Source organism: Eretmochelys imbricata, chromosome 1 (genome assembly GCF_965152235.1).
Source record: "Eretmochelys imbricata isolate rEreImb1 chromosome 1, rEreImb1.hap1, whole genome shotgun sequence".
Classification (NCBI taxonomy): Eukaryota; Metazoa; Chordata; order Testudines; family Cheloniidae; genus Eretmochelys; species Eretmochelys imbricata.
The window spans coordinates 163660810-163687468 of NC_135572.1; the positions used below are offsets into that span (position 1 = coordinate 163660810).

The 26659-nt window shown below is 40.7% G+C and overlaps 1 protein-coding gene across 5 annotated transcripts in view; it reads right to left on the bottom strand.

The window, feature by feature from the left end:
* The window catches only part of MORC3 (MORC family CW-type zinc finger 3), a 62797-nt gene that overhangs the window by 22116 nt on the left and 14022 nt on the right, over positions 1-26659 (bottom strand). For 4 of the 5 annotated variants that reach the window (XM_077818714.1, XM_077818722.1, XM_077818706.1 and 1 more), the window contains 8 exons: positions 24887-24959; positions 18288-18420; positions 17039-17253; positions 16616-16763; positions 13564-13714; positions 11060-11191; positions 10713-10832; positions 4826-4923 (listed from right to left, as the gene is read on the bottom strand). In XM_077818714.1, coding sequence (XP_077674840.1) covers positions 4826-4923; positions 10713-10832; positions 11060-11191; positions 13564-13714; positions 16616-16763; positions 17039-17253; positions 18288-18420; positions 24887-24959 — 1070 coding nt within the window. The remainder of the gene's footprint in view (positions 1-4825; positions 4924-10712; positions 10833-11059; positions 11192-13563; positions 13715-16615; positions 16764-17038; positions 17254-18287; positions 18421-24886; positions 24960-26659) is intronic. The other variant, XM_077818739.1, reaches the window with a different exon arrangement.

The following is a 26659-nucleotide window of genomic DNA, read 5'->3' on the forward strand; positions in this document are numbered from 1 at the left end:
ACTTGTGTGAAGTCTTACATGTCAATAACTTAGGGCTTGTCTACACTACCTGCCGGATCGGGAGGCTGCAATCGTTCCAGCGGAGGTCAATTTATCACGTCTAGCATAGATGCAATAATCGACTGCTGAGTGCTCTCCCGTCAACTCCGGTACTCCATCACAATGAGGAGCGCAAGCAGAGCTGATGGGAGAGCATCAGCTGTCGACTTACGCACTGAAGACACCGCGGTAAGTAAATCTAAGAAGGTAGACTTCAGCTACACTATTCACATAGCTGAAGTTGCGTATCTTAGATTGACCCCACACAGTAGCGTGGACAAGCCCTTAGTGATACTTTTCTGGCTTTGATTTGGGCAAACTGTGCGTTCAAATAGTGGACAAGTCTTTGCACTAGTAGTGAAAATAAAGGTTTCAAACCCAATTTACAAATGACCTTCAGAGAAGAAATAAAATTAGAATTGAGTAACCTGATGGTCTGTGGGAATGAGTCTCTGGTTTAGGTATGAGGGATTCTGGGCAAACAGTGGTGGTGAAAATTTAGCCCAAAGTATAATTATAGTCTGTAGAAATAGCAGCAGTTGAACAAAATAGCCTTTGATTCGAAAGAATGGTGAAAGATTAGGCAATACAGCTATTAAAAAATAATTGAAGTAGTCCATTTGGTAGTCCTATTAATACTTGTTCATGAATATTAGCCCTTTTAGTCCTTTTCTTTTTTGTATATTGATTCATTTACATATTAACTATGATATTAACAAAGATTCTAAAGAATAAAGAGTATGTGGAATCCTAAGGCCCTGAATACTGGTCCTTGACCTATAAGTAACCCTATTCATTAATTCTATGCATTAGGATGTATCTAATAATCTGTGGTGCTTCCATGTCTATAAAACTCCAAATATTCATGGAAACCATTCCTTTAAAAAAATGTTATAATATAATGCTTACATAAGCATTACATATAAAATGGATTGATGAGGGATGATTGTTACAGCAGATGTTTCCTATTGGGGAATCAACAGGGAAGAATGCTTATGGGGGAAGAACTCCCTGAGAGATATTATCTTGAAAAATGTTGGTCCTCAGCTGTAAAAAATTATGCCTTCACATAAATCAGGAAAACTTAAGAATGTACAGATATTAAAGGAAATCCCAACAGATCATAAGATGACATCAGAACATAGTTCTGGGAGGGTATTTTTGGCAAAGAGGGGTCATGGGCTAAAATCCCTATATAATAACAGAAGTTTTGGAACTTTGGTGGGATGCATAGTTTCATTCCCCACCTGTAACAGTGAAGAAGAGACACAGCATTAGATCTTTACCTAACACCTAGGGTAGTTATTATCTATTCTTTCTGTAGAGTGCTGTATTAATCTCTGATTGAACATCAATTCCAATTGAGCCTGTTATTCGATAGTCTTGGATAGTCATTAAGTCAGACATGCAAAAGTCCTCAGCAAGATCACAACAAACTTAGAAGAGGAAGAGAAGTTTTGAGATTGGATTTAAAGATTTTAAGTCAGAAAAACAAAGAGCAAATGAATGTTCCAAAGAGAGGTCTAGAAAGAACACAAATGTAGACAGCCACAAAAAAGCAAATCATAACATGAAGGAAGGAAGCAAACGGGAAGGCAGGAGTAAGTAGCATAGCAAAATGTATAAGAAGCCAGTGAATTGAAGAGGCAAAGACATGGAAATAAGCAAGGCGGAGCAAAAGTTATAGTACATGAATTAAGTAGGATGGTTTTGGACCAAATGAACAAAGGATTCTACAAGACCAAACATGATCTGTAAAAATGAAAATACTTGTCTAATGGGAAATACAGACGAGACTAGTGGGAACAATTATGGGTATACAAGAAAGAGGCAATAAAGGAGGAGCAGAGTTGACATCATAACCGAAGTCAACAGAGCTCCTACAAGCAGACAGGTTTTCAGGAGCATATTCAGTTGCAGGGTTGAAGCCTAAGGGAGAACAAGGAAAGCAGACTTCATAGGGTGATGGGAGCAGATGTACAAAAGCTAGGTGTCTTTGGAAAGGTGGTGGGGGGAAGGGCGGGTAAGATATCACTAATGTTCATATAAAATTGTACTTGTGTATTACATTTATTTCAATATTTTTCACTAAATATTTACCATTCACCTCAGTTAACTGAATTATTTCTGAAGTCTCCCAAACTCTCTTCAAATGAGAGAAAATATATACACCTCCACTGTTTAATGAATACAATAAGCACAATTTTAGATAAAAGTTGAGAACGCTACTGCCATTGTACATAAGGGTTACCCGAATCTCTGTTCCCAGTCTGGTCTCTCTGAATGCAACCCCCTCATGTGTTAGGCCTTGTCCCTTTACTTATCTTATGGTGTGTTCCTCTATATTATATATAGTTTGTCTATATTATATATTAGAGATTGCATACATCCTATTAACAGGTATTATCAGCACAGTTTGTTAACATAACTTCCCAACACTTTTTGTATATGTAAACTGAATACATCATGCTCTCCCCACAATTCTGTTCACAAGAGCACAACGTTTTGCAAAGCTGTAGTCAGCCTTGCCATTAGAAAATAGGAAGCCTGTTAAGCTAAAATACAAAGAGTGGTGGGTCCTAGCACAGATTGGGATGTACCTCTACACTCAACTGGGGTTGGAAAGTACTAGCCAAATCAGAAATAAGAAAATAATAGAACAAAACAAATTAAAGAACTGTTACAAACCAATGGATTGGATTTTAGTGATGTGTAAAAAGCTTTGTAACTTGTAAAATCATACTACAAGTATTATTATCTGATAAGCCAGAGGTAGGCAAACTATGGGCCGCGGGACACATCCGGCCCGCTGGACCCTCCTGCCCAGACCCTAAGCCCCTGGCCTGGGAGACTCGCCTCTGGCCCCTCTCTCGCTGTTCCCCCTCCCCCACAGCCTCAGCTTACTACACTGCTGGCACAGCGAGCTCTTAGGGCAGAATGGCTGCAGAGCCCAGCCTGACCTGGTGCTCTGTGCTGCGTGGTAAGGGGGCAGGGAGCAGGGCGGGTTGGACAGAGGGCAGGGGAGTTCAGGAGGGTGGCCAGGGGGGTAGATAGGGGTCGGGGTGGTTAGAGGGCAGGGAACAGGGTGGTTGAATGGCGGCACGGGTTCCGTGGGTGGTCAGAAGACAGAGAGGAGGGGTGGTTGGATGGGGCAGGAGTCGGGGGGGAGGGGAGTGTGCCATCGGGGAACAGGGAGGTGCGCTGTCAGGGGATGAGAAACAGGGGGTGGGGGGGAGAAGGACACGGATAGGGAGTGGGGACTGGGCCACGCCCCCCTCCCCTAACCAGCCCTCCATACAATTTTCGAAACCCGATGCAGCCCTCAGGCCAAAAAGTTTGCCTGCTCCTGTGATAAGCTATCTTAGCAGCACATTTTCTGTGCAAGAACTGCTTCCCAGAAAGAAGGCACGTATGTCTGCTTCCCATACGGCTTTGTGTTTAAACAATAAATTTGGGTAAGTTTGGTTATTTGGTACCTTGAACATTTAAGAACAAATCATGAGTATAATCAAATGATTGTCTACTTTTTGTCAACAGGTGGGATTCTGCAATTCTCCCATTCTTGAGACCAGGCCCTGGGCTACAGTATACTGTGGATCAATTGTACTTAACAGGTCCAAGTGAGTTCAGGTACCTGTACTTCCCTTAAAGTAACCTAAGCAGGCCTAACTTCTTCAGATACCCTCAGAAGGATCCGGGGGTTTAGTCTGGTTCCCCTAAACAGCTATCCTCCCTCTTGAAAGAGTGTTCTTTTTGAGTTTAGATCCCATTGATCAAAAGCCTTTTTCTGTCCTGGAATTGTCAAACACTTGACTAGTTACGAGACAAGTGGCTTATTTTGAGTCATTCTTTCCCTTCCTGCTTGTTCTCCATCCACCCACACATTATACTAAACCACTGTATTCATACAAAACATCCCAATCAGGTCAACATGCACTATTCATAAACTATTACAGAGCAGCTCCAAATCCCAGATTGTTACCACAACCCTATCCGACTGAGAAATCTGAGCTGCTTACTTTATGGTTCATCTGCCAAATCTAAGATTTAACAGAATTTCCAGTCTCGTGACCTATCCAGTTCCTTCGGTTACAGGTGATTGATATTGCTCAGCCTACCAGAGAAACAGGAAAGCTGTATCTCCGAATTTTAAAAAGGATGAGTCAACCTTTATTATTAAAAAATGGACAAATTACTAATTTACAGCTTTAACTAGAGCATTAATTTTGAGACTCCTTAAATACACTCTCCAGTAAGCCAATTACTTAATTATCTTTGCATGTAAAAAACAAGGAAAAATAGCAACTCCAAAGTATCTTCAGATGTAGATGACAATATATAAAACTTTTCTTGCAGATATTAGTATTAAAGAACACACAATTAACTTGGCAATTTGTTGTTGTTTCTATTTCCCACCTCACTTTTCCCTCAAATACACATTCAGCATTTTAAATACTCCACTGGTTAGCATATAATTCATCTTTTAAGCCAGTTAACTCTATCCATAGAAAGATGCATTTAAAGAGAGAAGCATGTAGGTGTTTGAAAGATAAAGTAACTTTTTAAAACAGAATTAACTATCTTTGTTTTCAATTTGGTAGCTATTATGTCCAAAGTGGTGGTAGTATTTCATGACCATTTCAGATTACAAAGTACTTATGCAATACTTAGGGGAAAAACACCTGACATTTTATAGCTAAGAAAATAGCATGCTATGAAAAGTATTTAATGCACCTACTGTAAACCCATTTTATAATATGTCTAGATAAAATACATATATATTCACCTGTATTCATTGGTATAATCAAAATCTTGTTTATTATGAGTTGGTTTTAGGAAGTTACATTCTATAACCCCAACTACACCAACACCCATGTTGTTTGCCTGTAAAAGATTAATATAGAAATTAGAAAAAGATGCCAACTTTTATACTGAAACATTCCTATCTACAAAGAGAAAACAATTGATAGTTTGGATTTTACAAAATATATTCAATTTAGCAACAAGTTTGTTGGAAAAGTTTACAAGCCTCTTGAGCTGAAATTACAAAATTAAATTTTGACATGTAGTTCCTCTTGGGGAAAAAAATGGAATTGTCTTGTATTTTGTACCTATCATGGGTGAAAACATATCCAATGTGGATAAAGGAAGGCTTTAAAATAGGTCCAAAGTGGGCAGGTGACAAAAGCTCATAGGTGAGCATAAAAAACCCATGTTAACAGAGGGCTAGAAATTCGGAGGAAGGGAGGAAGACATGGAAAATGACAATAGGGTCACAGGAGCAACAAGAGGGAAATCAGTGGGGGAATCTGCTCAACATCTCAGATGTCTATACACAAATGCAAGGAGTATGGGGAATAATTAGTACATAAGCTAAACTATCACAAAGACTTGGGATAAATCTTATGACTGGACTATTGGTATAGAGGGGTATAATCTGTTCAAGGACAGGCAGGTGATGTAGCATTATACATCAAGAATATATACGCTTGTTCTGAGGTCCAGAAGGTGGTGAGAGGCAGACAGGTTTAAAGTTTCTCAGTAAAGATAACCCAAGGAAAAATAAGGGTAGCATCATGGTATGGGTATATTATAGCCCATCAAATCAGGAGGAAGAAGTGGATGAGGCACTTCTAAAACAAAACAAATATCAAAAACACATCTGGTACTAATGGGGAGACGTGAACAACCCAGACATCTGTTGGAAAAGTAATACAGGCAAAGCAAAAAATGTCCAATAAGTTCTTGGAAATGTATCAGGGACAAATTTTGTTTCAGAAAGTGGAGGAAGTAACTATGGGGACAATCATTTTCGACTTGATTCTGACCAATAGGGAGAAAATTGATTGTGAATCTGAAGGCAGAAAGCAATTTGGGTGAAAGTGACCATAAAATGCTGATTTCATCATTCTAAAGAAAGGAAGGAGCAAAGGCAGCAGAATAAGGACATAAAAAGGTAAGGGAAAATTCCAACTTCAAAGGATCTTTGATGTAGACAACAATATATAAAACTTTTCTTTCAGATATTACTATTATAGAATACTCAGTAGCTAATAACTTAACTTGGCAATTATTTGTTGTTTCTATTTCTCACCTCACACCTCCCTCAAATACATGTTCAGCATTTTAAAATACTCCACTGGTTAGCAAAAAAGCAAACACACACACTCCAAGAACTCATAGGTAAAGTCCAATGGGAAGAAAATCTAAGGGAAAAATTAGTTCAGGACAGCAGGCAGTTCCCTCAAGGTGACAATATTAAAGGCATAACTGCAAACTATTCTATCTTTCCTTCGGAAGAGGCCAAAAAGGCTCCATCAGGAGCTCTTTAAAGACCTGAAAATCAAAAAGGAATTCTACAAAACGCGGAAACATGGTCAAATAGATAAGGAGGAGTACTAAAGAACAGCATAAGTACGTAGAAACAAAAATCAGAAAGGGCAAGGCACAAAATGAGTTACACCTGACAAGGCACATAAAAGGGAATAAGAGGAGGTTCTTTAAATACCTTAGGACCAAGAGAAAGACTATGAAAAGTGCGGGTCCTCTACTTAGTGGAGAAGGAGAGCTAATAACTGATGACATCAACAGAGCTAAGGTGCTTAATGCCTATTGTGTTGCAGTCTTCATTAAAAAGGTTAATGACCACCAGATACTCAACACAATTAATACCGACACCCAGTGGGAAGGAATGCAAACGAAAATAGGAAGAGAACAGGTTAACAAATATTTAGATAAGTTAGATGTATTTCAAGTCAGCAGGGCCTGCTGAAATTCATGCTAGAGTACTTAAGCTACCAGCTGAAGCCATCTCAGAGCTCTTAGCAATTATCTCTGAGAACTCCTGGAGGACAGGAGAGGTCCCAGAAGCCTGGAGAAGGACAAATGTAGTACCTATTTTTAAAAAAGGGAAACCAAAGAGGACCTGGAGAATTATAGACCCGTCAGCATAACTTCAATACCTGCAGAGATACTGGAGCAATTATTAAACAGTCAATTTGTAAGCACTTGAAAGAGAACAGGGTTATATGGAAGAGTCAGCATGGATTTGCCAGAACAAATCATGCTAAACTGACTTAAATTTCCTTCTTTGATAGGACTACTGACCTAGTGGATGGAGGAACACAGTAGACATGATATACCTTGATTTCAGTAAAGCCTTTGACACAGTTCCACATGACATTCTCATAAGCAAAGCAAGGAAATGTGGTCTAGATGAAATTACTGTAAGGTGGGCGCACAACTGGTTGAAAGACTGTACCCAAATGTTATCAGTTTGCTGTCAAATTAGGAGGGCATAATTACTGGGATCCCAAAGGGGTCAGTCCTAGGTCTGGTACTATTCAATATTTTCATTAATGACTTGGATAATAGAGTAGAGGGTATGCTTATAAAATCAGCAGACACCACCAAGCTGGAGTGGGTTGTAAGTACGTTGGAGGACAGGTTTAAAATTCAAAATGAGCTTGACAAATTGAAGAAGTGATCTGAATTCAACAAGATGAAATTCAATAAAGACAAGTACAAAGTACTGCATTTAGGAAGAAAAAAATCAAACCACAACTACAAAACGGGGACTATCTAGGTAGTAGTACTGCTGAAAAGGATCTTAGGGTTACAGTGGATCACAAACTGAGTTGTCAATGTGATGCAGCTGCAAAAAAGGTAAATATGATTCTGGGGTGTATTAACAGGACTGTTGCATGCAAGACACAGGAGGTAATTATCCCACTCTACTTGACACTGGTGAGGCCCCAACTGGAGTAATGTGTCAAATTCTGAGCACCATACTTTGGAAAAGATGTGGACAAATTGGGAAGAGTCCACAAGAGAGCAACAAAAAATGATAAAAAGGTTTAGAAAACCTGACCTATAAGGAAAGGCTAAAAAACTGGGCATGTTTAGTCATGAGAAAAGGGGGGGGGGGAGGGGGAAGAGAAGAGAAAGGAAGGGGCCAGACCTGAGAGAGTCTTCAATTTTGTTAAGTGCTGTTATAAAGAGGACAGTGATCAATTGTTCTCCATGTCCACTGAAGGTAGGACAAATAGTAATGGGCTTAATCTGCAGCAAGAGAGATAGGAAAAGCTTTCTAACTACAAAAGGAAGTTACACAGTGGAATAGCCTTTCAAGGGAGGTCATGGAGTCCCCATCATTGGAAGCTTTTAAAAACAAGTTGGACAAACACCTGTCAGGGATGGTCTAGGTTTACTTGGTCCTGGCACAGCATAGGGGGCTGGAATTGATGACTCTGAGGTCCCTTCCAGCACTAAATTTCTATGATTCTATAAGGACAATGGACTTTAAAAAAAAAAAAAGGGGGGGGGGATATTTTAAACACACTATGAGAACTGGTAGGTAACGTCCCCCGGGGAAGAAAATCTAAGGGCTAAAAGAGAACTGGCAGTTTCTCAAGAAGATAATATTAAAGGCACAACTTCAAGCTATCCTGGTATGCAGGAAAGAGGACTATAGTAAGGGGTCAACATGGCTCCATCAGGAACTCTTGAATCATCTGAAAAAATCAAAAAAGAATCCTACAAAAAAGTGGGAACTTTGTGGTATTCTTTTGTACTTAGCAATTCATCAAGCATATAGGGAGAAAATCAGAAACGCTAAGAGACAAAATGAATTACACCTAGCGAGAGGTATAGAAGGCTAAGAGGTTCTTTAAATACATTAAGAGACAGATCAAGGAAAGTGTAGGTCCTCTACTTGGCAGAGAAGGCTGTGATGCCTATTTTGCTTCAGTCTTCACTAAAAAGGTTAACAGATACAACACAACTAATATTAACAAGGGGTAGGAATACAAGCCAACACAGGGAAAGAACAAGTTAATGAATATTTAGATATGTTAGATGTATTCAAGTCAGAGGGCTTTATGAAATTCATCCTAAGGGTACTTAAGTTACTAGCTGAAGCAATCTCTGAATCATTAACAATTATCTTCAAGATCACATGGAGGGTGGGTAAGGTCCCCGACAGCTGAAGAAGGGCAAACATATTACCTATTTTTAAAAAGGGGGAACAGGGAGGTCCTGGGGAATTATAAACCAGTCAGCCTAACCTTGATACCTAGAAAGATACTGGGACAAATTGTTAAACAATCAACCTGTAAGCACCTAAAGTACAACAGAGTTATAAGTAATCGCCAACATGGATTTATCAAGAACTAATCATGTCAAACCAACTTAATTTCCTTCTTTGACAGGGTTGTTAGCCTCATGGATTGGGGGGGGGGGGAGTAGCAGATGTGATATCACTTGATTTTATTAAGGCTTTTGACACAGTCCCATATGACCATTCTTGCAAGCTAACTAGGAAAATGGGATCTACATGAAATTACTGTAAAGTGGGCGCAGAAGTGGTTGAAAGACCATACTCAATGAATAGTTATCAGTGGTCCTCTGTCAGATGGGAAGGAGATATCTAGTAGTGTCCTACAAGTGTCAGTCTTGGGTCTGGTCCAATTCAATTTTTCATTAATGACTTGGATAATGAGTGGACAGTATGCTTATAAAACAATCATGACAGCAAGCTAGGAGGGTTTGTAAGCACTCTGGAGGACAGGATTAGAATTCAAAATTACCGTAACAAATTGGAGAATTGGTCTGAAATCACACAAGACGACATTCAATAAAGACAAGTGCAAAGTACCTTACACTTAGAAAGGAGAAATCAAACGCACAACTACAAAAGTGGGGAATAAATAGCAAGGCAGTAGTACTGCAGAAAAAGATCTGGGAGTTGTAGTGGATCACAAACTGAGTATCAGTCAACAATGTGATACAATTGTGAAAAACGCTAATAACTTGGGGTGTATAAACAGCAGCGTTGTACGTAAGAGACAGGAGGTAACTGTCTCACTCTACTTGGCACTGGGGAGGCTTCAGCTGGAGTACTGCGTCCAATTCTAGGTGCTACACTTTAGAAAAGATGTGGACAAATTGGAGAGAGTGTCCAGAGGAGAACAACAAAAAATAGGTTCTAAAACCTTTTATCATAAGGAAAGGTTAAAAGAACTAGACATGTCTTCTTGAGGAAAGAAGATTATGGGGGGACTTGAGAAGTCTTCAGGTACGTTAAAGGCTGTTATAAAGAGGATAAATCAATTGTTCATGTCCACTGAAAGCAGGGTAAGACGCAATGGGCTTGAACTAAAAGCAAGGGAGTTTAGGTTAAATATTATGAAAAACTTTTTGTCTACAAGGATAGTTAAACCTCTGGTATAGGGAAGGTTGTGAATCCTTATTACTGGATGTTTAAGAACAGATTGACTAACTTGTCATGGATGGGCTAGGTTTACTTGGACCTGACTCAGCACCAGAAGCTGGACTGATTACTTCGAGGTCCCTTCCAGCCCTACATTTCTATGATTCTCGAGTCCCTCCTTTCTCCTAAAAGTGACATATTCTTGCCTACACTTTGTACACCATGTTTAGTACTAAAGCAAGCATTTATCATGAAGTTCTTAGTACAACTTTCAGTATTAAACTGATGCACTGACACTACAGAAACCAAAGATATTACAAAAGCTACATCAAAATATAACATTTCTTAAAAATCAGTATTTTATTACTATTATAGTTCTCAATACAACAAATTAGGTAAACTGTTTTGAATTAAACTAGTTTCTAATCCACAAATATTAACTTTTTCAAGGTTAAATTCTTACCTTTAATTGACAGCCAACCCTTTCATAAGCTTTGATGAGTCTGTTTTTGTGATACATCATTATTCCATAATGGTCTTTGTTTCTGCAGTTAAATCCAAAGGTGATTCTTACAGTTTTAGCCTTGTTTTTGGATGTTAAGGATAATTTGATCACCAAGAGTTTCTTCATACTGAAAGTTCATTCAAAAATGAGCCAATACTTTCAAACTGGAACAATTCCATCAGCCCCCAGGTTTGGTATAGCATCTTAATGGATATCTGCACCACATTTTGTCACAGAATTGACAGCGTACTTACATCATGTCTTCCCATTCAGCATGCAATGATGTACGTATCAGTAAAGGATACAGCCAAAAATTTTGGTCTATAAATATCGCGTTCAATGTATGCAAGACTTTTGGAAATCAGCTGCGTTTTCACTTTTTGTCCTCTGATAATGATTTGCATTCTTGGCTTCAAATACAAAATACTGCTGTAAGCCTGCAAAACACATGGTAATTTCTATTACGCAAGCCAAACCAAACCAACATGAATGGTTTATAATACATCCTCTCTCTATATAGAGTAAATGCTGCTTAATAACAACCCTGATAACTACTTCCTGTTAAACATTTTGCCTGGAACTGAAACCATCCAATTGACTAGAATTGGAATTGGTCTGGATATTGGCAACACACTTGCTGCTTATTGACTTTTGCTGCCTGCAGCTCCACAGGCTCCCAGCACCGTCATTCCACATGGAAAGACCCAGGCGCAGGCAGGTTTGCAGGGCTACAGTTAGGGACAGAAGTGCTAGGATGTGTGGAGCCCAGGCCTCAGGGTTGCTGCTGCTTAGATGCTGGGGGCTGCACGATACCTCTCCCTGTCCTCTCTGGGCTGAATCCTGCTCTTGCAACAGGGGCATGGCTCTTGCAACAGGGGCAGGCCACAGGCAGGTTATCAAGTGGCGGAAAGAAGACAGACAATTCCTTCACTGAGGAGACAAGCTGATAGTATGGCTTGCCTCATGCAAAAAGGATCACCCCAGGCTTGGTTGAAAAATAGTGAAAGGTCTTTGGGGTGAACTTTGCTTTACAAGGCATTAAATTAGTCTAGATTCTAGCCTAAATAGTTAAAGTCTAGATTCTAAAAGCATTATTTTATTTTATATGTAACCATTTGTTTCCAATACTTCTACTTATCACTTGAATCTCTTTCCTTTGTTAAATACACTTTTTCTTGCTTTCACTATAAACATATCTAAGTGCTGTCTGTTAAAGAGAGCAGCGATCTGAGGGAAAACTAGAAACTGCAGTATACTGCAATCTGTGAATATTGAGTATTTCCAGTGGAACAGGGGCTGGGTACTAGGAAGACATTCAAGGGCTTGGAGGTTGGACCATATCTATCACTGACCTGCAGAGAGACAGTGGAGCAAGCATAGGCTGAGAAGGGAGTGCTTGTGTTGCCCATGACTGGCAGAGTCAGGGAGCTGACACACAGCAACAAGGCTTCCTCACACTAAGGGCAGGTTATAGTTAGGTGCCTCACAATCCTGGAGAAGCTGAGATGCACTCTGGGGAAGCATCACAGACACATACTGCAAAAGCAAATGGACAGTATTCGTGTCAGCAAGTTAAAGAAGTAGGGGCTGGATGAATGCACTATAAGGTGGGTAGAAAGTTGGCTAGATTGTCGGGCTTAACGGGTAGTGATCAATGGCTCCATGTCTAGTTGGCAGCCGGTGTCAAGTGGAGTGCCCCAGGGGTCGGTCCTGGGGCCGCTTTTGTTCAATATCTTCATAAATGATCTGGAGGATGGTGTGGATTGCACTCTCAACAAATTTGCGGATGATACTAAACTAGGAGGAGTGGTAGATACGCTGGAGGGCAGGGATAGGATACAGAGGGACCTAGACAAATTGGAGGATTGGGCCAAAAGAATCTGATGAGGTTCAATAAGGATTAGTGCAGGGTCCTGCACTTAGGACGGAAGAACCCAATGCATAGCTACAGACTAGGGACCGAATGGCTAGGCAGCAGTTCTGCGGAAAAGGACCTAGGGGTGACAGTGGACGAGAAGCTGGATATGAGTCAACAGTGTGCCCTTGTTGCCAAGAAGGCCAATGGCATTTTGGGATGTATAAGCAGGGGCATAGCAAGCAGATCGAGGGACGTGATCGTCCCCCTCTATTCGACATTGGTGAGGCCTCATCTGGAGTACTGTGTCCAGTTTTGGGCCCCAGACTACAAGAAGGATGTGGATAAATTGGAGAGAGTCCAGCGAAGGGCAACAAAAATGATTAGGGGTCTGGAACACATGACTTATGAGGAGAGGCTGAGGGAACTGGGATTGTTTAGTCTGCAGAAGAGAAGAATGAGGGGGGATTTGATAGCTGCTTTCAACTACCTGAGAGGTGGTTCCAGAGAGGATGGTTCTAGACTATTCTCAGTGATAGAAGAGGACAGGACAAGGAGTAACGGTCTCAAGTTGCAGTGGGGGAGGTTTAGGTTGGATATTAGGAAAAACTTTTTCACTAGGAGGGTGGTGAAACATTGGAATGCGTTACCTAGGGAGGTGGTAGAATCTCCTTCCTTAGAAGTTTTTAAGGTCAGGCTTGACAAAGCCCTGGCTGGGATGATTTAATTGGGGATTGGTCCTGCTTTTGAGCAGGGGGTTGGACTAGATGACCTCCTGAGGTCCCTTCCAACCCTGATATTCTATGATTCTATGTCTTTAAAATATTTTATGGCCAATGCTGCTGTAGTATCATTCTCATTGAAAACAAATATTTTAACCTACTTTCCAGATTTGTCACTGATTACTTTATTTAAAACAAACAAACAAAAACAAACAAAAAACAGTATACTTACCCTTAGTGAATAGTCACTTTCAGGCACAATCTGGTCCTGTCTCTCTTGTTTTTTATACCCTCTTTTCCCTGTTGCTTCATCTAAATCTTCTGGAATTCTGATGTCATATTTATCCTTATCAAAATCGAGTTCTGTTTCTCCATCTTTATCTCTGTGGAAGGCAATCCAAAATATAAATAAAATAAAGTTATATTAAAATTATTTAAAAAATTAAAAATAAACGAATAACCCAAAATAATTACTGAAGGCAGGGTACCACGGAAGGGTGGAATAGGAAGATTTTAGCAGGCAAACTTATTTCAGCTGGAGATTCTAAAGTATGGTTGATTAAAAAGGAACATATCTTTGAAGAAGAGTTCTCTAATATTTACCAGGTAACACTGCAATGACATTCATTTGTTCTAAATGAATCCTAACAAAACTACTACAGAAATACATCCTAAAATATTCAAGGAGCTGTCTTAGGACATATCTGAGTCATTAGCTATTATCTTCAAAAACTCATGGAAGATGGGAGAGATTCCAGACTGGAAGAAGGCAAATACAGTGCCAATCTATAAAAAAGGGAATAGGGACAACCCGGGGAATTACAGACCCAGACCATAGTTATCAGTCAAGCTGAAAGGGCATATCAAGTGAGGTCCCACAGGGATCCCTCCTGGGTCCAGTTCTGTTCAATCTGTTCATAAATGATTTAGATAATGGCAGAGAGTACACTTAAAGTTTTCAGACAATACCAAGCTGGGAAGGGTTGCAAGTGCTTTGGAGGATAGGATTAAAATTCAAACTGATCTGGACAAACTGGAGAAATCATCTGAAATAAACAGAGTGAAATTCAGTAAGGACAAATGCAAAGTACTCCACTTATGAAGGATCAACTGCACACATACCAAATGGAAATTACTGCCTAGGAAAGAGTACTGTGCAAAAGGGATCTGGGGGTTATAGTGGACCACGAGCTAAATGAGAGTCCACAGTACAACACTTGCAGCCAAAAAAAAAAAAAAAAAAAAAAAAAAAACACCGCAAACATCATTCCGGGATGTATTAGTACAGGGGGTTCCCAAACTTGGCTTGTGGCCTGGAGGGCCGCGAGACACTGTTTACTTAAGCATCTGCAGGTATGGCCACTCGCAGCCTGGCCCGCACCACTTCCCACAGCTCCCATTGCCCAGGAACAGCGAACCACGGTCACTGGGGCTGAGTGGCCGTACCTGCAGATACTCAGGTAAACAAAGCACCTCAGGGCCTGCCAGGGGCTTACCCTGAACAAGCCGTGAACCAAGTTTGGGAACCCCTGTATTAGCAGGAGCATTGTAAGAATAACACGAGAAATAATTCTTCTGCTCTACTCTGCGCAGATTAGGCCTCAACTGGAGCATTTTGTCCAGTTCTGGACACCACATTTCAGGAAAGATGTGGATAAACTGGAGAAAGCCCAGAGGAGAGAAGAGGATATAAACTAGCCATCAACAAGTTTAGGCTTGAAATTAGGTGAAAGTTTCTAATCAGAGAACTGAAGTTCTGGAACAGCCTTCCAAGGAGAGGAGTAGGGGCAAAAAACCTAACTGGCTTGAAGACTGAGCTTGATAAGTTTATAGAGGGGATGGTATGATGAGACTGCCTACAATGGCATGTAGCCTATCTACGACTGCCAGCAGCAAATCTCCAACAGCCAGCGATAGGGAGGGCTCTGAGCTACTATAGAGAATTCTTTCCCAGGTGGGTGGGGCAGGTTCTGTGGCCTGCAATGTACAGGAGGTCAGACTAGATGATCATGATGGTCCTTTCTGACCTTCAAGTCTATGAGAGCAACAAAAACAATTAAAGATCTAGAAAACATGACCTATGAGGGAACATTGAAAAAACTGGGTTTGTTTAGTCTGGAGAAGAGAAGACTGAGGGGGTGCTGATATGATAACAGTTTTCAAGTACAAAAGAGGTTGTCACAAGGAAGAGGGAGAAAAATTGTTCTCCCTAACCTCTGAGGATAGAAGAAGCAGAAATGGGCTTAAATTGCAGCAAGGGCGGTTTAGGTTGGACATTAGGAAAAACTTGTCAGAGTAGTTAAGCATTGGAACAAATCTCCTAAGGAGACTGTAGAACCTCTCACATTGGAGGTTTTTAAGGACAGGTTAGACTAACACCTGTCAGGAATGGTCTAGTTATTACTTAGTCCTGCCTTGAGTGCAGGGGACTGGACTAGATAACCTATTGAGGTTCTTTCCAGTCCTACATTTCTATGATTCTATAGGGCACAATCCTGAAGAGGCACATGGATGAAGTTGACCAAACTAATTTGTTCTCTAATTTCTACTGACTTTGAGAATGTGACTAATTAAGCCTTTTATTCTGCTATGGTAAATATGTGGGGAAATTCTGGATTAGATACCGTAAGAGTCAACAAACTAGAATTAAACTTGAAAAGTTCCAGACATTTTAAGTATACTACTACTAGGCCACAAGAAAGTTTAGTTAAGGAGCTGCCTGGTTTCTCTCAAACCGCCATTAATATTAAAACAGATAAGATTTAGCAAGATATCACATTTTAGGGCTAGTTTTCAACTGCAAAAATTTTGCTGGTATAGCAATGCCAACAAACCTCTCTAGCAGCGCTCCAACTTATTCTAGCAAAAGTAATTCTTTTGCTGGCACAGTTAAACTACCTCCTCAAAGGGCATAAGCTATACCAACAAAAGTATTTTGCCTATATTAACTGTGAACACAGGGTCTTTTGCTGCCATAACTAACAGACATAGCTATGCCAGCAGAACATTGTAGCGTAGACCTGGTTTTAGTCCCTTTGCCTCTGGCTATTTTACTTGCTCTGTCGTGATAGTTTAGTGGTAGTGGATGAATGACCTTGTAACTCTCAAGTTTATCAGTCTGATTCCGCATGTTCCCACTAAGTTACTACCAACTCATGCTCATTAGCTTTGTAGCTTTAGAGAGTTGTTCCACCAAGGCTTCTAAAGTCTAGCTGCTTACCACCAAACTCATGCACACTGAACACTCAAGTTCACAATTTAGCAGACACTGGACTTCATCTTACCTTCTAAGGTTCCAAATGATGATTCTTGTTCCTTTTTTCCCCATGATAGCATCAAGCTCTGCCAGTAACTTCTCCTCAGTAGAGAACAAAGAATATGCCTGGATGGCCTTTAGGCTGGCTTTGTATTCTACTGGATTAATTATTTGCCGTAAAAACTAAGTTAAAGACTTAAACATTTCACAAATTAAAATAAATTTCTAGGTGAGCTTCTTTGGCATAGCCACAGTACTCTGGGCTTTCTTCCTAACATGTCTTAGACAAGTGTTTTGTTGCTATTATCCAACCCCGCATAGCCCTCATCCCTCCTTATATATGAGGAAGGCAAAGCACAACTGCAATTTCCATTCTGAGAGGCTCTTCATATCCTACTTTTACACATGCAAGTGCACCACTTTTTGTGTCTGAAAATACTCAAAAGGATATGTTGCCTGTTAAATGATACTATAGGAACAATGACATGTTCTGCCTTTGTAGCTTCTAGGAAGGTCTGAGATAACAGGCCAACACTCATGGTCTCTCCATTTTTGGTGAAAACAATTGCATCTTTTCCCAGGCGCATAGATCCCGATTTAAATCCATTTCCATACAGTCCCACTGGAATGCGGCCATTTATTGTAACTTTGTCACTGAAACCAAAGCTGAAACACGTTGTTAGAACATTTTGTAAAAAGTGTAAACCCACAAAAGATTGATATCAAAATAGGTTTAAACAGATGTTAATCTCTACTTTTGATACCAGTGACTACAGCACAGCTAAAAGATGTATTTGCTCAACAACTAGACAAAGGCTGAGGATCAGATTGATGTTACAATGCTAAACTGCTCCCTAGTGTCATCTATTGCCATCTTTAAATATGTCTAAAGGGTATATTCTGTAAGGGATTACACAAAAAGTGCTCCCAAATCAGTCTAACAGTCAATTATAAAGACTGAACTAGACCTTGGTGAACAGTTTTTCCACTTCTCTCAATTGCTTTTGCAATAATTTGTAAACAAAAGTCAATTTTGCATTGGTAAAGGAGACAAAGGAGACATTTCATTAGAAGTGATGATCTGTAGTTGTGCAGTGAATTTAGCATTAAGCCCTTAACTCACAAGAAACAATAAGTTAGAAAAAAAACACGTAAGAAGAAAATATATAACTGTTCATTACAGCAATTCCTCAGCCCCTTAATTGTTCTATAATACCTGCAATTTTGAACAATGTGCAAAATCTTAATTCTAATACATTTCACCTACAACCCACTAAATCAAAGGAGCAACTGAATGGTTATGCTGGCAGTTAATGGCACTGAGCTAACTACCTTTCACCTTTGGCTACCTGGGTTTATATTTACACAAACCTGAGTTTAGCAAGCATATCCTCCTCTTCTTCCCCTATCCTATTCCACTTACGGACATTACAAAACCACATATTTCTGTATTGCCGCTGACTCTAAATAGGCTCAGGAACAGACAAATGGAGGTGGGTGATTCAGGAACAAAATGTACTGCAGATCTTGATGAATGCTTGACCAGCATCTGCCTATCTTTGTCTCACTTTCACAGGCACTAAATTAATTTGCACATTTGATATAAAAATATGCAGGAACGAGCAGAACATTACAATCTGAAACTGGAAATTGGAATGATTATAGGAGACCATAAAAATATCCACAAAACAGTTACCCACCTGAGCATTTTGTGCAATTTTTCTGAAGTCATGCCATTTCCATTATCAGTAAATGTCAGACATATGTTGCCCTTTATTACTGTTTTGTCTATCCATATCTGTTTCGCATTCACATCTGGATCATAAGCATTGTCTGAAAATCAGGGAAGTGTGAAATTAACAAGAGCACAAATTAAAATGCTATAGCATCCATACATTCAAATATTCAAAAATACATCATTCTGGTGAAGGGCTTATATACCAAAACGTTCTATGAAAATATTTCTCAGGTAAGTGGATTCAGGATGTCCCATCTTTTACCCATAAAACATTAAATTCCATACACTTCTTTCCTTCACCCTCCTTTTTAAACCAGCTAAAGCCATTTTTAAAAGTTAAAATATTGTACAAGGTCTACAAAATGAGTGGCTTATAGTTGCTGTTTTAGGATCAGACTTGAAGGCCAGTCCCCACTCAGTGTACACCAATTTTTATAATCACTCATGTGGACAGATACCATATTATCTGGGCTGTTTGCTGATGACTTTCCACCACTAATCACTCAGAAAGATGTAGGGTTAAGCTATGAGTGCTGGTTGCCAAGTGGCTTTCAAACAAAAGGCCTTTCCAAAGACTAATGAGGATCTGCCATTTAGGAACCACTTAAACTATTGCTGAAAGAAAAGGAGTACTTGTGGCACCTTAGAGACTAACAAATTTATTTGAGCATAAGGTTTCATGAGCATTCGTGAGCATTGGATGCATTCAGTGGCAAATACAGTGGGGAGATTTATATACATAGAGAACATCAAACAATGGGTGTTACCATACACACTGTAACCAGAGTGATCACTTAAGGTGAGCTATAACCAGCAGGAGGGCGGAGGGGCGGGGACATGGGGGCCTTTTGCAATGATAATCAAGGTGGGCCATTTCCAGCACTTGACAAGAACGTCTGAGGAACCGGGGGTGGGGGGGTGGGGGGTGGGGAATAAACATGGGGAAATAGTTTTACTTTGTGTAATGACCCATCCACTCCCGGTCTCTAGTCAAGCCTAAGTTAATTGTATCCAGTTTGCAAATTAATTCCAATTCAGCAGTCTCTTGTTGGAGTCTGTTTTTGAAGTATTGCCACTTTTAGGTCTGTAACTGAGTGACCAGAGAGATTGAAGTGTTCTCCGACTGGTTTTTGAATGTTATAATTCTTGACGTCTGATTTGTGTCCATTTATTCTTTTACGTAGAGACTGTCCTGTTTGACCAATGTACATGGCAGAGGGGCATTCCTGGCACATATCACACTGGTAGATGTGCAGGTGAATGAGCCTCTGATATTGTGGTTGATGTGATTAGGCCCTATGATGGTGTCCCCTGAATAGATATGTGGACACAGTTGGCAACGAGCTTTGTTGCAAGGATAGGTTCCTGGGTTAGTGTTTTTGTTGTGTGGTTGCTGGTGAGTATTTGCTTCAGGTTCTGAGGCTGTCTGTAAGCAAGGACTGGCCTGTCTCCCAAGATCTGTGAGAGTGATGGGTCGTCCTTCAGGATAGGTTGTAGATCCTTGATGATGCGTTGGAGAGGTTTCAGTTGGGGGCTGAAGGTGACGGCTAGTGGTGTTCTGTTATTTTCTTTGTTGGGCCTGTCCTGTAGTAGGTGACTTCTGGGTACAATCTCTCTGGTCACTTGATTACAGACCTAAAAGTGGCAATACTTCAACAAAAAAACTTCAAAAACAGACTCCAACCAGAGACTGCTGAACTGGAATTAATTTGCAAACTGGATACAATTAATTTAGGCTTGACTAGAGACTGGGAGTGGATGGGTCATTACACAAAGTAAAACTATTTCCCCATGTTTATTCCCCCGCCCCCCTCCGTTCTTCAGACGTTCTTGTCAATTGCTGGAAATGGCCCACCTTGATTATCACTACAAAAGGTCCCCATTCCCCCCCCCGCTGGTAATAGCTCAGCTTAAGTGATCACTCTGGTTACAGTGTGTATGGTAACACCCATTGTTTCATGTTTCTATGTATATAAATCTCCCCACTGTATTTTCCACTGAATGCATCCGATGAAGTGAGCTGTAGCTCACAAAAGCTTATGCTCAAATAAATTTGTTAGTCTAAGGTGCCACAAGTACTCCTTTTCTTTTTGCAAATACAGACTAACACGGCTGCTACTCTGAAACCTGTCATTAAACTATTGCTGGCAATCCTGATGAGCAGCCACTGGAATTAAATGTAAACCCTGCAGAATTTTAGTAATTTGCATTAAGGCCCATTCTGAATTTGTGAGTGAACACACACATAAAAGCAAAGGTGCATAACAAAGATGTCCTTTATCAATTTATATTGTCAATTTTAATTATGTGTTTCTTCACAGTGTAAATATAGAGTGGTACTTTGCAAAATTAAACTGTAGTAATACAATACCTCATTACAGCATCTGCCACAAACTAACTTGGGGAGAAGGGATAAAATTTTTTCCTTGACTAGCGCATACAGTTTTGCAAAGCACTGAACAGCGAGATTTTGCTACTTTAAAAATTACCACAGACCCTAAACAAAAACCATAAATTGAAGATGTAATTGATGATTAATGTCAATTCTAGAGTTAGAAATGCATTTTAGTTTTATTTTCATCTTTTTGATGAAGTTATCAGCTTATATGTAAAACATGTAAAAGTTGATTAATACCCCCCAAATTGACTCAATTTTAAATAAAAGGATTAACACCACCCCATCCCCTAGCACAGGGGTCAGCAACCTTTCAGATGTGGCGTGCTGAGTCTTCATTTATTCACTCTAATTTAAGGTTTCGTGTGCCAGTAATACATTTTAACATTTTTAGAAGGTCTCTCTCGAAAAGTCTATATAACTAAACTATTGTTGTATGTAAACAAAGTTTTAAAAATGTTTAAGAAGCTTCATTTAAAATTAAATTAAAATACAGATCTTATCAGTTTTGTGCAGTGGTTCTTAACCTGGGGGGTGCGAGACATGCAAGTTTTTTTTAGAAGGTAAATCATTGAAAACACAAATTAAGCACAGGCACATAAGTACAACTACTTTGTTTCACTAAACCTATGTATTTATTAACATACTTTTTTAATGATTATTGTAATATACGAAGTTTTTAAGTTTTCAAGCTAATCGTAGTGTAATTTTTTATAAGGGCTGCAGAGCGCTGGGCCCAGGCCAGGAGCAGAGCCCTGGGATAGCTGCCAGTACCGCAGTACCCTCCAGCCGACAGGAGGGCTGAGCAGGCCCGGACGGCTGGAACCCCAGATCAGCAGCAAGGTGAGCGGGGCCAGTGGCTGGTATCCCAGGCCAGCAGCAGGCTAAGCAGGGCTGATAGCTGGGACCCTGGCCGGCAAGGGGCCGGTGGCCAGAACCCCAGACTATCAGCAGGCTGAGCGGGGCCAGCGGCCGCCTCCGGTCTGGGGTTCTGTCCACCGACTCCTGACAGCCGGGATCCCAGCCGCCGGGGGCCCCGCTCAACCTGCTGCCGGCCTGGGGTTCCAGTCACCCAGGCAGGCAGCGGACTGAGCAGGGCCGGCCGGTCAGGACCCCGGCTGGCAAGAGCGTGCCAGTAAAAAATCGGCTCGCGAGCCACCTTTGGCACGTATGCCGCAGGTTACCGACCCCTGCCCTAGCAGGAATATCAGCTCACATTAGACTTGGGTGAACTATGGTTTTAAACATGTGCAATATGCCCAATGCATGTGGTCAAAATGAATGAGATCATAAGAAGAGTTGTGTTAAACTTTCAGTGACACTTCAAAGTACCTGTATTATTTAAGGTTTGTGCTGAAATAATAGAAATAAAACCTGGTTCATTGGGTACTGGGTACAGTAAGTAATTGCCTATATCAGTTTGTTTAATATATTATAAAAAACAGCTTCATCTGGCCTTAGCTAAGGTCCAATACTTGGCAATGACATCACTTGTTTGTTAAAGTGTATTAAAAAGAGTAAACTCTAAGGCAGGGGTGGGCAAACTTTTTAGACCGAGGGCCACATCAGGGTTGCGGAACTGTATGGAGGGCTGGGTAGGGAAGTCTGTGCCTCCCCAAACAGCCTGGCCCACTCCCACTTCCCACCGCCTAACTGCCTCCTGAAGAACCCCTGACCCATCCACCCCCCCTGCTCCCTGTCCCAACTCCCTGACCCCTATTCACACACACCAGGACTCCCATGCCTGTCCAACCTATCCCACGCCTATCCAACCCCCCCGTTTCCCATCCTCTGACAGCCCCCAAACCTCTGCCCTGTCCAACTGCCCCTGCCCCCTGGGACCCTCTGCCCCTTATCCAGCCCTCCCCTCTTGCCCCGGCCTCCCTGCCCCCTTACCATGCTGCTCAGAGTAGCCAGAGCTAACCATGGAACCACACTGCCCAGCAGGAGTGGCGGGCCAGAGCGCGGGCGGCACAACGAGCTGAGGCTGCGCGGGGGACGGAGTGGGGGGGGACACGGACAGCAGGGGAGGGCTAGGGGCCTGCAGGCCGTAGTTTGCCCACCTCTGCTCTAAGGGTTCATTGCTAATACCTGCCTGTACAAGTTGGAGCCAACCAATATGGATATAAGCATCCCTGTAAACCCTTTGGTAAATATTTGTAATCAAATGCTCATAAAAGTGTTGTTACTGTTTATTATTTAGGCTTTTAGACCTATTTAGAGCAATTACAGAAAAGCCATTCGGCCTTTAGATTTAATAAAGGAATTTATGATTGAACTGGTGTCATGGTAGTTTCCTATATTAATAATTTCAAACACACAGCCCCAAAACAATTCCATCTACCATACTGCCCCTATTTATAGTTCAAGATATAGCAAAGGTAAAATTCCACTGAAGACGTCATCATAAGCAAAAAGGAAAAGAAATAAAAATCTTGTTTTCTAGTACCTTGTACAAACAAAATGTTACTAGTTTGCTGCCTACTAGGGAAACGGCTAACCTATTTTTAAAAATCCAGATTGTAATGACTGATCTTCACACAAAACCAGATGCTAAAAATTAAGATTGACCTCAGTTTCCGTCAAACCACCACTGAATGGCAACAGAAATGGGTAGTTTCTCCCACTCACCCTACTCCTTTTGTCCTTCTCAACCAGCTATACTCCTGTCAAAAATATAAAGGAAAGGGTAACCACCTTTCTGTATACAGTGCTATAAAACCCCTCCTGACCAGAGGCAAAACCCTTTCATTTGTAAAGGGTTAAGAAGCTAAGATAACCTCGTTGGCACCTGACCAAAATGACCAATGACGAGACAAGATACTTTCAAATCTGGAGGGGAGGGAACAAAGGGCTCATCTGTCTGTGTGATGCTTTTGCCGGGAACAGATCAGGAATGCAGTCTCAGAACTTCTGTTAAGTTAGTAAGTAATCTAGCTAGAAATGTGTTAGATTTCCTTTTGTTTAAATGGCTGGTAAAATAAGTTGTGCTGGATGGAATGTATATTCCTGTTTGTGTCTTTTTGTAACTTAAGGTTTTGCCTAGAGAGATTCTCTAGGTTTTGAATCTGATTACCCTGTAAGGTATTTACCATACTGATTTTACAGAGGTGATTCTTTTACCTTTTCTTTAATTAAAATTCTTCTTTTAAGAACCTGATTGATTTTTCATTGTTCTTAAGATCCAAGGGTTTGGGTCTGTGTTCACCTGTACAAACTGGTGAGGATTTTTATCAAGTCTTCCCCAGGAAAGGGGGTGTAGGGCTTGGGGGGATATTTGGGGTGAAGACATCTCCAAGTGGGCTCTTTCCCTGTTCTTTATTAACACGCTTGGTGGTGGCAGATTAGGGTTCAAAGACAAAACAAAATTTGTACCTTGAGGAAGTTTTTAACCTAAGCTGGTAAGACTAAGCTTAGGGGGTCTTTCATGCAGGTCCCCACATCTGTAACTTAGAGTTCAGAGTGGGGAAGGAACCTTGACAGCTCCTAACTAAGCTGAACTGCAGTTCAGGAAAAGGAAGCACATGGCTAACAAATAAGGCTATAAAACATTTTCTTCTTGGACAACCAAATATGAGATACAAACTGTCCTGAGAAAGCGTAGCCTAAAGAAAGGTAACACAATCAAACTTCTAGCTTTTATAAAACTAGAAACTGTGAACAAAGATAAAAGCAAAGTGCACTTTGGCTTATTGGCAACTATCTGTTATTACAAGTAGACAAGTCCAACATTTAGGTTTTGCTATTGAAAATTGAACAAAAGCCTAAGAAATGGTTTTATGGATTTTAAATGAGAAAAAATGTCTCAGGTTTTGAACATTGCTAGGGAAATGTTCAAATTTATTATACCACTGTGCTATTGCAAGTGAACCTGACAGATCTACTTCCAAACAAAATAAACCACAAATAGCATACATGGCAAAAACAGGTTTTTTTTTAAATTATAATACACTGTATTAACACATGTAAGGAAGTCTTAAATATAATAAAATTGAAACTTCTGATTGCTCTCAATGTACCACAGAATCAAAAATTAGAACCTTATTTCCCCTCCACTTTCTATTACTATAATTATTTTAGCTGAATTTAAGTTTTAATGTCAAAGTCACTGCACAATTTAAACAAAAACAAAAGGGTCAAGTATTCAATAAATGAAGTGCTGATACCTATAAGTTCTGCAACTGCACTGAACGGCCAAGTGTGACTGGTAGAATTTGTGTGCAAGAACTTTGGACAAAGCTGAAACAACAAAAACAAAAAAGGTTAGTGTTAGCTCAGTTTGTTTCCCTCCACACTATAAAGTGAAAGACAATATCTATTAAATATTGTGACATTTACAGTAGCCATTTTATACAACAAATGAGTGTTAAGTTACCATACTTAAAAAAATCTGAAGAATATTTCCAACATTTATCATCAATATTCTTCAAGAAAGTGACATGATCGGCAAGATTTAGCCCTTGTTGTTATGCTGTGTTCTAGACAAGAGTCCTCAAGGTCACCTATGAAGTTGATTACTCCAGAGGGAGGTGCAGAGCTACATAGGGAGGCTGAGTGGAGGCACAGAGACTAGTGCAGACAGGGGAGGGGTACTGGGATACATAGGGACAGGGGAGTGGCTGGGTGAGGGCACAGAGACACATGGGGGAAGGGGTGCAGAGCTACATAGGGCCAGGGGAGTGGCTGGGTGAGGGCACCAACACGAGGGGGAGGGGTACAGGGACACATAGGGACAGGGAAGTGGCTGGCTGAGGGCACAGAGACACATGGGGGCGAGGGCAGATGTGCCTGACTGAATGGGAGAGGCTAGGGGTCAGCCAGGGTCTGCATGGGGGAAACTCCCTAACAATCCCTCCCTGTCCCCGCAAAAAACCTGTTCCATACTTTTCCCATCCATACCCAACAGCCCTCCAAGTTCACTCCCAGGCTCCTTCCCAGCAATTTACTTCCCTCTCCCTCAGCTCCTCTGTTACCCCTAACTCCCCCAAGCCTTTGCACTGCTTCTGAAGGGTGCGGGAAATATGGTTCTGTATTGCGGTTTAAATGAATTACTCAGAGTTCTGTATTAATATGCCTAGTAAGGAATCTATTTGTCAAAAAACATTTCCTAATCTTTTTTGTTGTCTGTATTGTTAGACATACTTGCTGACAGGTATTTTGAAATAAATGACCAAAAATAATTGAAAGTGGTGTGATTATATTGTGTTATTTTGACAAAATATGCAGAATGTTTAAATATTCTGTGCAAAAGTTTTAATTTTTTGTTGTAGATTTTTAAACTTTTTGGCACAGAATTCCACCAAGAGTACTACATGTCACTACAATTACATGCCCACTGACACTAGACGTCATTAGAGGAACCAAATCTCAGCTCTCCAGCACAAGCCTCAACCACTTGATCTAAAAGAGTAATCTTTTCTTTAGGTATGTAACAAGCACTTATTCTTACTAGGGGCAACCACCAAGAGGAGCAATACACTGGCTTAGGCTTTGTCTATATTATAAATGCTTTGTCAGTATAGCTAAACAGGGGAGCCCCCTAGTGCAGACATAGCATATACTGACAGATGGAGTTTTTCCACCAGCATTGTAATATCACCTTTCTGAACATTAGCTATGCCGAAGAAGCAATCTTCTGTCAGCATAGTTGCATCTAAACTGGAGTTTTTGGTGGCATTGTTGTGTTGACAGGGAGTACTGTTTTTTCCACACACCTGAAAGACACCTGTCTCAACTAAACTTTGCAGTATAGACCTGCTCTAGGTGTGTACAAACATGTCTCCCTGTAGTAATTGGGTCAGTTTGATGAAGGCTTATTTACCCCTAACCAAATAGCTCCTTTAGGTCAAGCAGTGGTGATTCATGGTTTGGATAGTCAAGCTCCTAAATCCTATCCCTCCAATGACCAGAACAGCTATACCAGGAAACCCTTTCTAGTG